The 17,056-nt window shown below is 52.1% G+C and overlaps 1 protein-coding gene across 3 annotated transcripts; it reads left to right on the forward strand.

The window, feature by feature from the left end:
• Positions 1–329: 329 nt before the first annotated feature.
• C2CD2L (C2CD2 like) lies at positions 330–16,656 on the forward strand. 3 transcript variants are annotated; one of them, XM_063693599.1, is made up of 16 exons: positions 330–454; positions 5,174–5,229; positions 5,478–6,206; positions 8,213–8,308; positions 8,670–8,789; positions 8,957–9,067; positions 9,162–9,278; positions 9,373–9,484; positions 9,631–9,739; positions 10,438–10,502; positions 10,592–10,719; positions 10,810–10,984; positions 11,723–11,824; positions 11,967–12,100; positions 12,192–12,477; positions 14,146–16,656. In XM_063693599.1, exons 3-16 carry the CDS (start codon positions 5,853–5,855, stop codon positions 14,355–14,357), a joined length of 2,121 nt encoding a protein of 706 aa, XP_063549669.1. In that variant the 5' UTR covers positions 330–454; positions 5,174–5,229; positions 5,478–5,852; the 3' UTR covers positions 14,358–16,656. The 3 variants fall into 3 exon arrangements, with proteins under 3 accessions (XP_063549669.1, XP_055211064.1, XP_055211068.1); XM_055355089.2 differs by having other exon boundaries at positions 5,174–6,206; positions 11,964–12,100; XM_055355093.2 differs by lacking the exon at positions 10,810–10,984 and having other exon boundaries at positions 5,174–6,206; positions 11,749–11,824; positions 11,964–12,100.
• Positions 16,657–17,056: the final 400 nt, after the last annotated feature.

The raw sequence follows: 17,056 nt of genomic DNA on the forward strand, positions 1-17,056 counted from the left end.
AGGCGGCGGCCGCCATTTTTAATATGGGCATTAGAGGGTGGGGATGGAAGTGGAAGAGAAGTGTGATTCCAAATTTCATCCTATGTTCAAGAGTAGAATCACCGAGAGAGTACTGGAAACGCAATTAAAGAAAGGCAGCCAAGAACGGATACTTCCCTAACATTATGTTAAACATGTACTACCCAGAGCGGAAATGCCAATTGCCCGGTTCCAAGATGAGTGCCTCCTTGTACCACGTGTCTGACACCGCTCACATTCCGGTTCCACGTCAGTTTTAGCTCCGTCCGCCTCCATAGGTCAAGCTTAAAGGGCCCGTACCTCTCCCTTAATCTGGGATGCCTCCGGCTCCAGGAAGATGGCTATTGAAAGGCAGGGGGTGGAGAGGAGGGACGAGGGTGTGGAGACGCGCCTGTTTCTTGCAGGAAACCTGTTGCCAACATAGTCGGAAGCCAAGGTAAACACAACTCAGTTCCCGGAAACGCAGCCACGATTTGGAAGGACGGTGTAAATTCTAAAGCGTAGATCCTTGAAAAGCCCCTCGCACTCTGTTTTTCTTGTCCTCGATTCTGGTATTTTTTTCTCAGCATCCCACCCACCTTCTGCCCCAGCTGTAGCAGTTAGTTGCCCGGCAACCCAGCGCAGCACTTCACTGAGGGATTGGGAGTACCCTCAGGTCTTGGATTTAACTCGAGACTTCAGCTTGGCCGTGGATCACTGCATTGTACCTAGCTCCCACAAGGAGGAGATGGAGATTTCCAGGCTGAGGCTCTGGAAAGAGCTGAGGAGGGAGAGGAATCAGACCCACAACTGACTTCCTGTGAGTCTGAGGAACTCCCAGTCAGGTTTCTTCCTGTAGGTCACTGTGCATTTTGCTTGGCCTCCTGCAGGTCGCTGTGCATTTTGCTTGGCCTGTTCCCCTGCAAACAACAATTCACCAGCTTTTTTTTTTTTTTTTTTTGAGACAGAGTTTCGCTCTTGTTGCCCAGGCTGGAGTACAATGGCGCGATCTCGGCTCACCGCAACCTCCACCTCCCAGGTTCAAGCGATTCTCCTGCCTCAGCCTCCCGAGTAGCTGGGATTACAGGCAGTAGCTGGGATTACAGGCATGCGCCACCACGCCCGGCTAATTTTGTATTTTTAGTAGAGACGGGATTTCTCTATGTTGGTCAGGCTGGTTTGGGACTCCCGACCTCAGGTGATCTGCCCGCCTTGGCCTCCCAAAATGCTGGGAGTACAGGCGTGAGCCACCACGCCCAGCCAGTTCACCAGCATCTTTATTACCTTTCATTCCCCGACAGGCTCTTAGGCGGCAAATGATTTCCATTTGTCAGAGAGGAAGTCACCACCAGTGAGTTAGGGAAAGGACTCCAATAGCCTAGCGCTTTGTCCACTCTTCCCTCTATGGCATGTTCAAGGAGTCAGGGTCATGTTGACTGTTTTTAAGCCGAAGATAGTTTCTTCTTTCCCTCAAAATCAGATGTGAGGCCGGGCGCAGTGGCTAACGTCTGTAATCCCAGCACTTTGGTAGGCGAAGGTGGGTGGCTCACTTGAGGTCAGGAGTTCGAGACCAGCCTGGCCAACATGGTGAAACCCCGTCTCTACTGAAAATACAAAAATTAGCCGGGTGTGGTGGCACATGCCTGTAATCTCAGCTACTCAGGAGACTGAGGCAGGAGGATCGCTTGAACCTGGGATGTGGAGGTTGCAGTGAGCCGTGATCATGCCACTGCACCCCAGCCTGGGCAACAGAGGGGAAACTGTCTCAAAACAAACAAACAAACTAAATCAGATGTGAAATGGCTTTTCTACTTGAAAATGGCTCTAATTAACAACAACAAAAACCCAGATATGTATAAAATACATAAATTTTCGTAATTTACTTGCTAGTATTCCACCAGATTTTCAGTACTTATCCCACTGCTATTATTTTTCTGTGTGTGTTGTGTGTATGCACGTGTGCCCCTTTTAAACTAGAAACTCCCAGGAGGCAAGTGTTTTCTCTTCCACAGGGTGTCCCCATGGGGCTAGGAACACAGACATCTGTGTACAAGGAAGGCATCATCACACATAATGAGGCTGAGGCTGAAAGGAGGACTGAGGGCAATAGGTGCATATGGAGGGAGCAATTAGTTGTGACCAGAGTAAGTGGTCTTGAGGAAGAGAAGTATCATTTCAGTAGATTATAAGAGTAGAAGGACTTTTCACAGGCAGCGACAGTGGGACGCCAGAAGCAGGTGGAAAGGAGGAGCTTGTGGGATCCCAGAGGAGGCAGCATTCAGTTATCTTGTTGATGACGAGTATCCTGAGACTCCCTGGAGGTCTGAGAGCCAGTCTGTATCTATTTCCTTTTTTATTAGGAGGCCAATCCTAATAAATCTTCCTTCCCAGCCTGGTATTGGGAAGCTTTGTCTCTTTCTTCTCCAGAGATCATTAGCCCTCCCTACCACCACCCTCCTGGGGAGGGTGGGAGGACGTAATCAAAGACAAGAGATACTAAGGATTCATCATCCACATATACATGTTACTATCAGAAAATGGTTACTAAGATACTTGTCAGATAATCTGAGTATTTTTGTTCCCATGATGATAAAGTCCCAGTTGATGATCAGACTAATCAGAAGGAGAAACAAACACATGACTTTTGGCTTCACTTGAAATTGTGTGCCTTTCCTGGTAAAAGTTCAAAGCATTTTCCTGAATGCTGAAGCCGGCTCTAGGATTCACAGACCAGTTGACTTGTCAGTGGCCCTGGACTGAGCAGACAGTGTTTGAGATGCACACGTCTTCTAAGTAGCCGTGAGTGGCTCCCAATGAGCAAGGCCAATCCACTAAATCTGATTGCTAGACAAAGCCTGTCCCAAAAACGTTTCATAGTGCCACAAAGACAATGAGACCCCTCTGGATAGTCCGGGGCTGTGATACTTGCAGGACTCTATCTGTGGCTCTGTCCAGGCAGCTGAATCACTCTTTTTCCTTTTCCTCCCACCTCTCCCCTCTTAGTCTAGAAAAAAGTTGTTAATTAAAAGCAAGCCCCAGGATTTCCCATTCCACTGGTATGGCATGAATGATATTTCAAAAGACAGAAATGGCATAGAAATTCTCAAAGCATACTTGAGTATTTTCTGTTAGACTTCTTAAAATTACAAAGTTTGTTAATCCCTACTATGTGCATAGGAAGCTCTTCAGTACTGTGGAGGATACAAACTAATATAATTGCAGTTGCTTGCCCCCAGGGAGTCTACTTCAGCATATTTAGAGTATCTTGGTTGAATTTGAGGGAAGAGAGATGACTAAGACATGGTTCCCACCCCTAGGCAGCTTCCTGATGCATGGAAAAAGCAGACATATAAACAATCAGCTAGACTCTAAGGCAGAATGTAAGTGCTAGAGGGCTAAGTAATGGAAGAAAGAGGGAGGACTAGGCTGGGCACAGTGGCTCTCACCTGTAATCCCAGCACTTTGGGAGGCCGAGGCGGGAGGATCACCTGAGGTCAGGAGTTCAAGATCAGCCTGGCCAACATGGTGAAACCCTGTCTCTACTAAAAATAACAAAAATTAGCCAGGCATGATGGCGCATGCCTATAGTCCCAACTACTTGGTAGGCTGAGGCAGGAGAATCACTCAAACCTGGGAGGTGGAGGTTGCAGTGAGCCCAGATCTCGCTACTGCACTCCAGCCTGGGCAACAGTGACTTTCTGTCTCAAGAAGAGAGAAAAAAAAAAAAAAAAAAAGAGGGAGGACTAACTAGGGAGACTCATGTAACTAGGGAGACTCATGTAACTAGGGAGACTCATGTAACTAGGGAGACTCACAATTCAGATACTGAATTGTGAAGCAGTATCTGGCAGCATAGGACCAAGCACTCAGTGGAGAAGTTGAGGGAATAAATCAAAGAAGTCAGAGAATGGAGATCACTGGGGGGTCTGAGGGTTCCTGAAGGATTCTTGGGGGAAGAGGGGCTTCATAGGGAAAGCTTCTACCTGGACAACTTCCTGCATAACCTGCTCCCCTAAACCCTAGCTGCTCTTCCCACTGACAGCTTCCTCTTGCATCCCTGGTTCTGGCCCTGAGTTCTCTCCTCCCTTGATTTCATGTCTTCTCCTCCCTTTGAGATTAGAAACCCAGACTCTAGGAATCTCCACTGATTTGGCAGTCCAGTGACAATGCATGGGCAGGGCCACAGGAGGTTACCTCATTCACCCCCACCTCTCCCCATCATTCCTTACAGGGAAATCTAGGGAGGCCCAGGCTACCCCACCACCTCCTCTGGCTCAGACAAACCTGTTGCTGACCTGTCAGTTTCTGTCTAGCCCTGCAACCCCACACTTCAGAAGGCATTGTTTATTCTCTTATTCTCATGTGCTCATTCCTCAGACAACTACTTGGGTTTGGGAGAAAGATACTTAACACCTTTCCATCCTACCTCTTTAAGACACGGACTGTGTGCCAAAGACCTTCCCACATGTATGAAGAAGGGGCTCTTGGGAGAATGTGAATTCCCCCAGGATTCCTTTGAATCCTTTTGCAGGTATTTCCTTCCCCTGTCCTCAGCAAGCATTGATGAGCCCCAGTCCTGTAGAGGTTGAATCAACTCCTTGAGTCTAGGAAAAGATGGCTCCTGAGGCCAGAGGTTGGGCAGTGTACCTACAGCACCATTTCTTGGGAGCTTCTTGGGATATCATATACTTAGAGTGGCAAGGTCTTGTGGCTGAATCTATTGATAGTCCAGTGCTACATTGCCAGCTCCCCTGTCATTACCACCCCCTCTACACGTGCTCCATAGGCAGGAGCTGTTACTATGGAAATACATTATTTTTAAAAACAGACACACAGCCTGGGCTTGGGAATCTCCAGAACAAACCTACACGAGCAAGGAGGTTAATGGGGCTGTTTCTGGGTCCAAGCTCCAAGAGGAAGGAGGGTGATGATGGTGGGGGGAATTCAAATTCGGTGTTCTACTCTCAACCTCTCCCAGCTTCAGGTTCTGCTTTCTCTCTGTTGACATCAGCTGGACCTCTGCCAGACACTTCTATCTGGGAGGGACGCTCTGCGTCTCCTTACCCTGGGCCTAGCTTCCCCCAGGAAATGGGAAGCTAGAAGTCGCTGAGTCTGGGGGTGTTGGGAGAAGGGGGCGGTGATTTCCACAGGGGTCACCTCCTTCTTAACCTCACAGGCGTCCGACCTGTGGAAATCTAACAAGCATAGGGGAAAGCAAAGGCAGCATCTTAGGTAAGTGAAGTTACTCTTGCCTTGAGCTGAGTGTGGGAGCACCGCGATTGCAAGATGGGGCGAGGTGATCAAAGATCCCGCCTATTTTCAACCCCGGAACCTCCTCCGCTCGCTGCTAGCCCTCCCGCCCTCCTCCAGCGAGGGAGCGCCAGGCTGTCCTGGCCCCGCCCGGCGCGGGTGCGGCTCCTTTAAGGGCGGGTGGGGGCGGGGCGCCGGCGGTGTTGTCAGTGTCAGCTCTGCGCACGCAGCCCTCCCGGAGCCGGTGCCGGCCCGCGAGCCCCAGCGTCTCTGCAGACCAGTCCCCTCCAGGGTCCGGCGGGGCCCGCGCGGTGGGAAGAGTCGGGCACTGGCCGGCGACTAACTGGGGTCCGACTGCTGACCAAGCTAGGAGGGACCCGGACCACGGAGACAGAGACCCCGGCATCGCGACCCCCGAGGACCTCCTCTCCTCGCCCTGTGGCACCCACTAGTCCTGGGCACTCAGCCGCGGAGAGCCCCCGACCCCGCGCGCCCAGCCCCGGGGGAGCCCACCTCCGCCCCGCGGCCCGCCCGGGCCATGCTCCCCCGGGGCAGCGGCTGAGCCCCAGCCGGGACCGGGACCGGGACCGGAGCCCGCGCGGAGCATGGATCCGGGCTGGGGGCAGAGGGACGTGGGCTGGGCGGCCTTGCTGATCCTCTTCGCCGCCTCGCTGCTCACGGTGTTCGCCTGGCTGCTGCAATATGCCCGGGGCTTGTGGCTGGCGCGGGGCCGCGGGGACCGGGGCCCGGGACCCGCCTTAGCCGGGGAACCCGCGGGTTCCCTGCGGGAGCTGGGCGTGTGGCGCTCGCTGCTGCGGCTGCGGGCGATTCGGGCTGGCGCCGCCGAGGAGCCAGGAGTCCGGGGCCTCCTGGCGTCACTCTTCGCCTTCAAGTCTTTCCGGGAGAACTGGCAGCGGGCTTGGGTGCGAGCGCTGAACGAGCAGGCCTGCAGAGACGGGGTGAGTTGGACCAAGCGCTTGGGTGGTCCCTTCAGCCTTTCCTTCCAGGGGAGGGACTGACTGCTCGTGCTAGGAGGCCAGACGAGGGTGGGCATAAACTGGGGAACCCTATGGCTTCTCTTCCTCTCCCGGATCAGAGAAAAGGGTGCCGCTAAGGCTGGGGGTTGTAGAAATCCAACTGGGTCCCCAGACTTCCATTTCTGTGGGCAAGGTACTCTGGCTCCAAACCCATGCACAAGTTGCTGTTCTCATAGCAACGCTAATCCCTGTGCCTGAGGGCACTTCCGCCTTGCCTGGGTGCTGGTTGTGTTGGGGCATGGGAGACAGGTGCACCTGCAGAAGGAATATGCCTGCTTCTCATGCCACCACACCCATTTAACATTTCATGCCCCAAATCCCTGGTGTGGTCAGGCAGATCCCCAAGGAGCCTGAATCACCCCCCTACCCGACAGTAATTTCACTGCTACAGTCAAACACATCCTTCTCCTCCATGCTGGCCTGTGGTTCACTGGGGGTTGGGGAGTGTTCAGGTGGAGAGCAGATTGACAGTGCCCCTACCAGTAGATGAGCTTGGAACTGCCCCTTGAGGGTCAGTCACAAACCAGTCCAGCCTACTTCCTCCCATTGCACCATGGGCATCTGGCCTCCCAGGAAGTGGGGCAGGAAGCGTGGTCATGAGATGGAGATAAGGTGGGAGGTAGAAGTCTCTCTTTTCTGGAGCTCCCTCCCATCCTGACCCAGCAATCTCTCCTTGCTCTCACAGTCCATCAGCTCCTTGCTCAGAGGGTTCTCTATTTCCAGCCACTGAGTTTGGAGGCTTTACCTTACTAGTTCCCCAGATGCCAGAAACAGAAATGTCCACAAGAAATTGCTCTATTTACTCTGTCCAGCTGGCTGGCTAAAAGCCAGATGGCATCTGTCAGTTTACACCTTGAACCCACCTCTTCATCCAACTCTCCCTGTACCTTGTCCCTCGGTCAGAAGCAACTCCCCAGGATAGCTGACTCAACTGGACATTGGCCTCCCTTGCAGAGGGTGGGGAGATTGAGGTTTCAAGCATCCATCTCCCCATCTTCCTTGGCCTAGCCTTTGAATGAGACAGCTACCAGAGCAAAGGAGTTGGCTTCCCCTGATTTGCCAAGCAAATGAACCCTATGGATTTGTTTCCTCCATCTCAAGACCCAAGGAAGAGTTGCCAGCCAATTCTGTGCCCCTTCCTCAATTCTGTGTCCGCACTGCTCTCCAGGTGGGGCTGCGGTAGGTTGCTTCCATTACTGTGGACGAATTAGGGAGCAGCTCTTTTGAGATCTAAGCAGCTTTCTGCTCTCTAATACCGTCCTGCTATCTGCCTTGAGGAATTAGCCAGGCCCCTGGACTCTTGGGTCCTCTGAGCTTGTATCTCTTCCCAGTCCCCCTGGTACAGATCCCCAAGGCCATGCTCATCTTCATCTCCAAGAATATGAAGCATCATACTCTTGAAGCCTCCACATCTTATTTATTTGGAAGAAGGCTTAGCTTCATTTCTGCAGCTCTTATCTTGAACAAGGTGGCTCTACCACCTTTACCGGGGCTTAGCCCTTTCCCTCTGCCCAGCTATTATATATAGGTGGCAACCAGCACCTTAACTTTTTTCTATGTAGGATTTTTTGTTTGTTTGTTATTTGTTTTTTTAGGGGGTAGGGTAGGGGTTGAAAGGGATTGCAGGGAGAAGAAGAAGGAAGCTCTTGGTATTCCAGGAGGAAGCCAGGGTCTTCAGCTTAAGGTGATCTAGTCTCTGAGGTGGACTAACTCCCCATTGCTCAGTGGCTCCTAGCAGCTACAGGCCCCTGGAGAGGCAGGCCTTGAGGGGACTACCTCCTGTCTTAAAGCCCTGAGCCAAGGAGGGGCCAGAAGCCAGCCTGCAGCTGAGGCCTCCGCAGTGGCAGAGTCCAGCCAGCAACTGAGCAGGCCAACCCTGTGGGGGGCAGCTCCAGAGACCTGATCCAATGCCCACATTACTCCCTCAGAGCTCCATCCAAATCGCCTTTGAGGAGGTGCCCCAACTCCCACCCAGAGCCAGCATCAGTCATGTGACCTGCGTAGACCAATCTGAGCATACCATGGTAAGGGTCTGATGGGCACTGCCCTCTTTGGGGTCCAAGAAGGACTGACCCCAAGGGCTCCCTTTAGTCCAGAGGTTCTTAACCTGGAGTCTGTGAATGCCTTATGGATCTAAGGATTGGCTTCAGGAAGTCTGAGAATCCCATTGAAGTTATGTGCAAAATGTTGGATGTGTGTTTATATGCATTTTTCTGGGGAGAGGAGTCTTTGGCATTTATCTGATTCTTTTAGGGATTTATGATCCTGAAAACATGAAGTCCTTAGGAAAACGGAAGTGGGGAGGGGTCTGCTGAACTATTACAGGGCAGTTCAAAGCAGGGTGAGCACCCTTCCCCCACATCTGACCCACCTCGCCGGTCTCAGGTGCTGCGTTGCCAGCTCTCTGCTGAGGAGGTGCAGTTCCCAGTCTCTGTGACCCAGCAGTCCCCCGCTGCCGTCTCCATGGAGACCTACCACGTCACTCTGACACTGCCACCAACACAGGTAGAAGGGGATGTGGGAAACTGAGTTGGGCAGGGGGCGGTTCCATTGGCTCAGCTTCTTCCATTTGTTTCCTCTCTGGGATGGAATTCAGGAAGGGAGGGTCCTTGAATTAGGAGTCCTTGGGGAAATGGGGCAAGTCAGCCCAGTCACTTTTTTCCTGTCTGTAGTTGGAAGTCAACCTGGAGGAAGTCCCTGGTGAGGGGCTGCTCATATCCTGGGCCTTCACTGATCGCCCAGATCTCAGCCTAACGGTGCTTCCCAAGCTTCAGGCCAGGGAGGTAAGGAGGCAGAGCTGGCAGAGAAGAGGCAGAACGGGGAGGGAGGCAGAGGTGGGGGATGCACCTGCTTGTTGTTCCCTTCTTCTCTCTGCAGAGAGGTGAAGAACAAGTGGAGCTCTCCACAATTGAGGAACTGATCAAGGATGCCATAGTCAGCACCCAGCCAGCCATGATGGTCAACCTCAGGGCTTGCTCTGCCCCAGGAGGCCTGGTGAGTTGGCACCCAAAGCAAAAGATTTGCATGCACCTTGTTCCTAGGGTGCTATGTCAGGATTCTTGCTCTTTGGACCTTCTTCTGCTCTTAGGTACCCAGTGAGAAGCCACCCATGATGCCCCAGGCTCAGCCAGCCATCCCCAGACCTAACCGGTTATTCCTACGGCAGCTTCGGGCATCTCACTTGGGAAATGAGCTGGAAGGTGAGAGCTGGAAGTAGCTGCGGGACTGCCAAGGCTATGGTTGGTTGCAGATGCTCTCTGCCCCTCTGCCAAGGGTACAGCCTCTTTATTCTGCAGTGACTTCCCATCTCTGATCTGAGCATCTTCTAACTTCTGGTTCATCACAGGCACCGAGGAACTGTGCTGTGTAGCTGAACTCGACAACCCCATGCAGCAGAAGTGGACCAAGCCCGCGAGGGCTGGATCCGAGGTGGAGTGGACAGAAGACCTGGCACTGTAAGGAGTAACCCTGCCCCGACCCCATGCTCCAGAGCAGAGAGGATCAAACCCTTCCAGCACAGTCCTTGCAGCAATCAGCTCTGTTTTCAGTAGCCTTTGGTGTGAGCCCCTATTGTATGCCAGGCCCTGGCGTGGGTCTTAGGGATACAGACTTGACCAAGATACAGCCCCCACCCCTGGGTCAATGACAAGCTTGAGGCAGAGACAGGTGTACATAAAGAAGATGGTAAAACCGCTCCAGTTGAGGTTTATGTAATGTGCCGTCAGAGTGCCTAGGTGGGGGGGAGATTAATTCCCATGAGGGAATAAGGATCAGAGTAGGCTTCATGGAGGAGATGACATTTAAACCACACTTTAGAGCAAGAGTAGGATTTCATCAGAGTGTGAAAGTATTCTCGGCAGAGGGAAGAGCTGGAGCAAATGAAAGAGGGAGGCTTGCAACTGAGAGACTGGCAAGACAGGAAGAGCAGGACCAGGGAGGATTTGAATGCATAGCTGAGAAGCATGGTTTCCACTCAGGCCCTGTCCCTTTCTCCTGGGACAAGAGAGAATTTGGAGGCCAGGAGAATCTGATTGGAGCATTTGTGCCGTTTTATTTATGTACACAGCTCTCTGCCTCTGGCCTGTGATCCACTCAAGTGTGGGTTCAGCTTGCTAATTTTCTCCTTCCTGCCCCATCTCCTCTTGTCCCACAGGGATCTGGGCCCCCAGAGCCGGGAGCTGACCCTCAAAGTGCTGAGGAGCAGCAGCTGTGGAGACAGTAAGTGAGGGGTGGGAGGAGCACCCCTGGGTGGGTACAGAGTGGGGTCTGGCCATGGGCCCAGCTCACAGTGCCATCCCTTTCCCCAGCCGAACTCCTAGGCCAGGCCACACTGCCTGTGGGCTCCCCCTCCAGACCACTGTCTCGAAGACAGTTGTGCCCACTCACCCCAGGGCCAGGGAAAGCCCTGGGACCAGCAGCCACCATGGCAGTGGAGGTGAGAAGCTGACCCCTGGGATAGGTGGGAGGACACAGGGGATGGGCAGTCTCCGAGGCTCTGTCTCTTCTCTCTCCCACCCCTGGGCAGCTTCAGTATGAGGAGGGCTCTCCCCGGAACCTGGGTACTCCCACCTCCTCCACTCCACGCCCCAGCATCACACCTACCAAGAAGATTGAGCTTGACCGGACCATCATGCCCGATGGCACCATTGTCACCACAGTCACCACTGTCCAGTCCCGGCCCCGTATAGACGGCAAATTAGGTAAAGAGAAGGAGCCTGGGAGCCCAGCTCTAGCCAGGGGCCCGGGACTGCAGACCCAAGGCAGGACAGTGAAAGAGGAGAGAAAGCCTTAATTCCAACTCCCCCTGTTTTCAGACATTCCATTCCAGTCCTACCGCATCTTCCTCCCAATCTTTGTCTCTTTCAAACTTTCCCTTACCTCCTGCCATTTCCCCAGCAATTCCTCTCACTCTGCCACCCTTCTGGATCCTCCTGCCCCTCCTCACACAGGACTGTTGCACTCCTACCTTCCAGCTTCCCCTCTGGCTTTTTACAGGTGTCCTTAGCCCCAGCTGACTATAATTGTCCATCCTGCTACCCTCAGCCCTCCAGCACCCCCTGGGGTCCTCCAACAAACCCAGAGGCCTCTGTGGCATTTCTACCCCACTCAGTGGGCCCCCATGGCACTTCTGCCATTATAGGGGCCCCATTGAATTGCCCCAACTTCAGGGAGCCCCAGTACCCCTTCTGTCCCCCCTCCATATTTTCATAGCATCTCCCCACACCTTCAGCAGGCCCCATGGCACTTTCCTACACTCCCATTAGCTCCTGGGGTGTCTTTTAGTCCCCACGGCATCTTCTTAATCACCCTTGTGATTAATCACCCTTTAATCATTCTTGCCCTCTGAGTCACCCAAAGTCTGCATCTCAACAAAGACAGTAGGGGTGGGGGCCACTCTGAAGCACCTCCCAGCTCACTGACCCTCCCCCACCCACCAGACTCCCCCTCCCGCTCCCCGTCCAAGGTGGAGGTGACCGAGAAGACGACAACTGTGCTGAGTGAGAGCAGTGGCCCCAGCAATACTTCCCATAGCAGCAGCCGTGAGTGGGGAATGGGGTGCATGAGTGTGGGTTGGCCCTGGTGCCCCAGCATCAAAAAGTACTCTGGGTGGGATAGGAGGAGTTCCAATCCAAGAAAGAGCCAGGGAGAAGTCAGGTTATTCATTCTCTGCACCCCTAGCAGGGGACAGCCACCTTTCCAACGGCTTGGACCCTGTAGCAGAGACAGCGATTCGCCAGCTGACAGAGCCCAGTGGGCGGGTGGCCAAGAAGACACCCACCAAGCGCAGCACTCTCATCATCTCTGGTGTTTCCAAGGTAACAGGGCTCTGGGGAGAGGAGCTGGGATGGGGAGAAAGCCCTAATGGGTCGGTCATTCCTGCCCATTAAAACCCGTCCCTCCTGCCAGGTGCCCATTGCTCAGGACGAGTTGGCGCTATCCCTGGGCTATGCGGCATCCCTGGAAGCCTCAGTGCAGGATGATGCAGGGACCAGCGGAGGCCCCTCTTCACCTCCCTCAGACCCACCAGCCATGTCTCCAGGACCGCTAGATGCCCTTTCTAGTCCCACAAGTGTCCAGGAAGCAGACGAGACAACCCGTTCGGATATTTCTGAGAGGCCATCTGTGGATGACATTGAGTCGGAAACGGGGTCCACTGGTGCCCTGGAGACCCGCAGCCTCAAGGATCACAAAGGTAGGGGGACGTTGGCAGGGTGCCCCTCATCTCTTCTTTTATACACATATCATGACCTGGGGGACCTCAAGCCAGCGTGCCTTCTCCTTCCTCCCCTAAGAGATAGCTGGATTCCCAGCCTAGTTCAGCCAAGCTAGCCCAGAGGGGGATCTTGGTGCCTTGGTTCCTGGCCTAGATCTGACGTGCTTGTGATAGGAAGGGATGCCAAATTATTTCCCTTTACCTCCATTGTTCTTTCTTCCTGAGTCTAAGTGCCAGTTTTCCTGCCCTTTAAAAAAAAATTATAAAAATTTATTCCTAGGCAGGGTGTGGTGGCTCACGCCGGCACTTTGGGAGGCCAAGGCGGGTGGATTACCTGAGTCCAGGAGTTCAAGACTAGCCTGGGCAACATGGCGAGACCCCATCTCTACTAAAAATACAATAAATTGGCCGGGCATAGTGGCACACACCTGTAATCTCAGCTACTCAGGGGGCTGAGGAGGGAGGATTCCTTGAGCCTGGGAGGTTGAGGTTCAAGGAGGTTGAAGCAGTGAGCCGTGATTGTGCCACTGCACTCCAGCCTGGGTGACAGAGTGAGACCCTGTCTCAAAAAAAAAATTTTTTTTTCCATGGCTGGGCACGGTGGTTAATGCCTGTAATCCTAGCACTTTGGGAGGCCAAAGCGGGTGGATCACAAGGTCAGGAGTTCAAGACCAGCCTGGCCAACATGGGTAAACCCCATCTCTACTAAAAATACAAACATTAGCCAGACATGGTGGCAGGCGCCTGTAATCCAAGCTACTTGGGAGGCTGAGGCAGGAGGATCGCTTGAACTGGGGGGTTGGAGGTTGCAGTGAGCCCAGATCATGACACTGCACTCCAGCCTGGGTGACAGAGTGAGACTCTGTCTCAAAAAAAAAAAATTCTTCCCTTTCAATCTGCACCCTCTCCCCCATGAGTATAAGAAATCCTACCCTTGGATTATCCATCTGGCAGCAAGACAGGCAGTGACCAGTGGTGGTAGTTCTTCTAACTTTAAAAGATGAGAGGCTCACCCTAAAACATCTTCATTCCTCTACCAGTGAGACTATCAACCATGGATCGATCTATCTATTTTTTAAGCCTGCATCACTTCTTGAGATAATGAGGTTTCTACCTCCAAAGCCTGCTGGGTGAGCACCTTGCTCATTATACTGGTTCTGAATTTACCTCTTTGAAGTTTCTAGATGCACCACTTCCTGCTCACAGCCTGGAATTCGGTTAACAAGTCAGTGTCAACCTGCCTTTCCCTTCATGATTTATAGACTTTTGGGAGTACCTTCTGGTAGCTTTTGTCTTCCCATAGGAAAGAGGCCCAATCCCAGTTTGTCCTCACAAAGCAGCCAGCTCCGTGATATCTCTTTTGCGGGCAGAGTTAGGATTGTACACAGATCCCCACAAGTACCACGATTTTTGCCTCAGGAAGGATAAAGCACATGTTTGTTTCTGCTTTCGTTTTCTTTTTTCTTTTTTTCACGAAGCCTTATGGAGAAGTATGTTTCTGCTTTCTTTCCTGAGGAAGCCTGGCTTCTGGGCCACAGGACTGATCCTGTCCACATCCTCTTTCCCTCCATTCTCCATCGTGTCTCTGCCCCCGTCTCACCCCACCCCGTGCCCCTCTCTGCCTCAGCTTCCCCTCTTCCCCTGCAGTGAGTTTCCTGCGCAGCGGCACTAAGCTCATCTTCCGCCGGAGGCCTAGGCAGAAGGAAGCTGGCCTGAGCCAATCACACGATGACCTCTCCAATGCAACGGCCACGCCCAGTGTCCGAAAGAAGGCCGGCAGCTTTTCTCGCCGCCTTATCAAGCGCTTTTCCTTCAAATCCAAACCCAAGGCCAATGGTAACCCCAGCCCCCAGCTCTGAGGACCCAGCTCTGAAAGGGCACGAGTTCTCTCAGCCCATTCCCCACCTCCCCTTCCATACCCCTTCCTGGATCTCCAGTGCCTGGGCCAGGAAAGCCCTCTGGGTTCCCGGAAGCCCTGTCCACCCTGGGCCATGGGGCCGGTTGGAAGGATACTTGGAACGGGAAGCACATGAGAGGTGGGCACCCGTTGCCGAGGACATGGACGAGGGACTGGTGGCTGGGAGGGAGAGGAGGGCCCTGTCCGGCATGTGTGGGTATTCCCCAGAAGCATTTGCCTCCTGCTGAGCCTGGTCCCTGAGCGGAGTCCCAGGGTGCTCAGCTCTTCAGCTGACCCTTCTTCCCTTATTTATTCTCTTTTCTATTTATATGTGTGGCTTAGGACCCTCCGTGAACAGATGATAGAGGGCATCTCTCCCAGGTGACCCTTCTTTTCTGTCCCAGGAGGGTGGGTAATTCCCTTTGGGATGGGGCTCCCACACCTCCCTCAGGTCCCCACTCAGACCAGCACCAGTGTCTGCCTCTGAGAATGTTGGCAGCTCACAGAGAGCAGGGCCGGCCCGGGATGGGGGGCAGGTACTCCCCACCTTCTTGCCTCCCCTCCTGCTCCTCATCCCTCCCTCCCCCTTTATTACCGTTTTTTGTACTTGATGCCTTCTCTGTGAGCAGTGGCTCTGTGGGAAGGAGGGAGCCGGGAGCCTGGTGGGAAGCCTTCCCCAGAGAGATGGCTTTAGGGGCTTTATTTAAAGACTGTGATGATGGAGCCACGCAAGGCTGCACCTCTGTGTGTTGGGAGACGATGATGATGTCCATTGCTGTGTGATGGCTTGGAATTTAATTTATTAAAGTCAAATTGGAGTTTATAAACTGGACAACTGGTTATCCTTTGAAAGGCAGTAGGCAGCCAGGCTGTGACATGGATGGTGTGGGAGGATGAGACAGGGGCCCGGATAATGAGGTTGGGTGATGACACACATTGTGGATCTGCTAAGAAGTTCCTGCAGGGAAGAAGGGGTGTGCAGAGAAAGGATGGAAGAGACAGGAGGCTCTGGAGTATGAAATTGTAGCAAAAAACTCAATCAACTAGTACAGGTTAGTCTTCATTCCCCTTTCTGGAACAGGCTGCTCCTTCTAGGATGTAATGGAGATCAAAGTTTGGACCCTGTAACTAGACTGCCTGCCTGGGTTTGAGTCCCAGCTCTTCTAATTACTTGTGTGACCTTGGGCAAGTTATGTAACCTCTAAGTGCCTCAGTTTTCTCATCTGTAAAATGGGAACTTCAATCATCATGGCTATCATTTGGTTGTGGATGAGAAGTAAATGAAGTGCTGAGTAAGTGTTAACTGTTGCCTCAGAAGAAACTGGGAGGGGGAAGTCTTAGAAGTGTTTCAACATAATAAAAGCTCTCTCATTCTGAAATGTGGGCAAATTTCAGGGATTGATAGGTCCTAGCAAACTGTGTCCCTGGTTCCGGTGCTTGAGATCTTATACAGGACTTGAACCAGGTAAGCTGCTACAGGATATTGGGCAGAATGCAGGACCAGGAAGCAAGAAAACTGAGTCTGCCACAGACAAACCAAGTGATCTTGAGCAGGCAACTTCTCCTTTGGGGACCTCAATTTCCTCATATCTAAAATAAGGGTGACCTGGATAAACATTCAGGTCACTTCCAGCCTTGACATTCTATGACTACCTATATCTCAGGGTGTTTAGGGCACATGCCTTTGGGTAGATAGCATGTGGAAATTGTTACTATTCCCCATGCTCCTGTCCACACTACTCACCAAATACGAGATATCTGGGAAGAATGGAGGGTATAGATTTTTTTTTTTCAATTAGATAATTTAGTTTTATATATTTGGGGGGACAAGTGCAGGTTTCTTACATGCATATATTGCATGCATAGAGGTGAAGTCTGGGCTTTTTTTTAGTGTACGCATCGCCCAAATAGTGAACATCATACCCAATAGGTAGTTTTTCAACCCTCACCCTCCTCCCACCTTCTCACCTTTCATAGTCTCTGATGTCTTTTATTCCACTCTATATGTCCATGTATACCCATTATTTAGCTCCCACTTATAAATGAGAATATGCCATATTTGACTTTCTGTTTCTGAGTTATTTCACCGAGGATAATGGCCTCCAGTTCCACCCATGTTGCTGGAAAACACATGATTTCATTCTTTTTTATGGCTGAGTAGTATTCCACTGTGTGTGTGTGTGTTGGGCGATGATAATGATGTCCATTGCTGTGTGACAGCTTGGAATTTAATTTATTAAAGTCAAATTGGAGTTTATAAACTGCATTTTCTTTATCACTCACTACATTCACTACGTTTTCTTTATCCAATCCTCCATTGATGGACACATCGATTTGGTTGATTTTTATGTAGTGAAATGTTCAATTCTAGGTCATGAAAATTCAAAGAGATTTTTCAAGCTGTTTCCCCAGTCTAAGAAATGTAACTCTTAGTGGCTCACAGAGGAACAGTTTTTCTACCAGTATGCCACGACAACCAAACACAGTGAACTTGTGATTGCACAAGAAACTTTTGTTGATGGGAGAACAGGTATTCAGAGTTCTACAGGACCTGGGGAATGAGTAGATGGTAACTGGAATCTGTACTGAGCTTCCAGTACTGAGCTGCCCAGAGTTCCATGGAATCACATATTTTAGTGAAGAAGAGCCTGATCACGTTTC

The sequence above is a fragment of the Gorilla gorilla genome, chromosome 9 (assembly GCF_029281585.2).
Source record: "Gorilla gorilla gorilla isolate KB3781 chromosome 9, NHGRI_mGorGor1-v2.1_pri, whole genome shotgun sequence".
Lineage (NCBI taxonomy): Eukaryota > Metazoa > Chordata > Mammalia > Primates > Hominidae > Gorilla > Gorilla gorilla.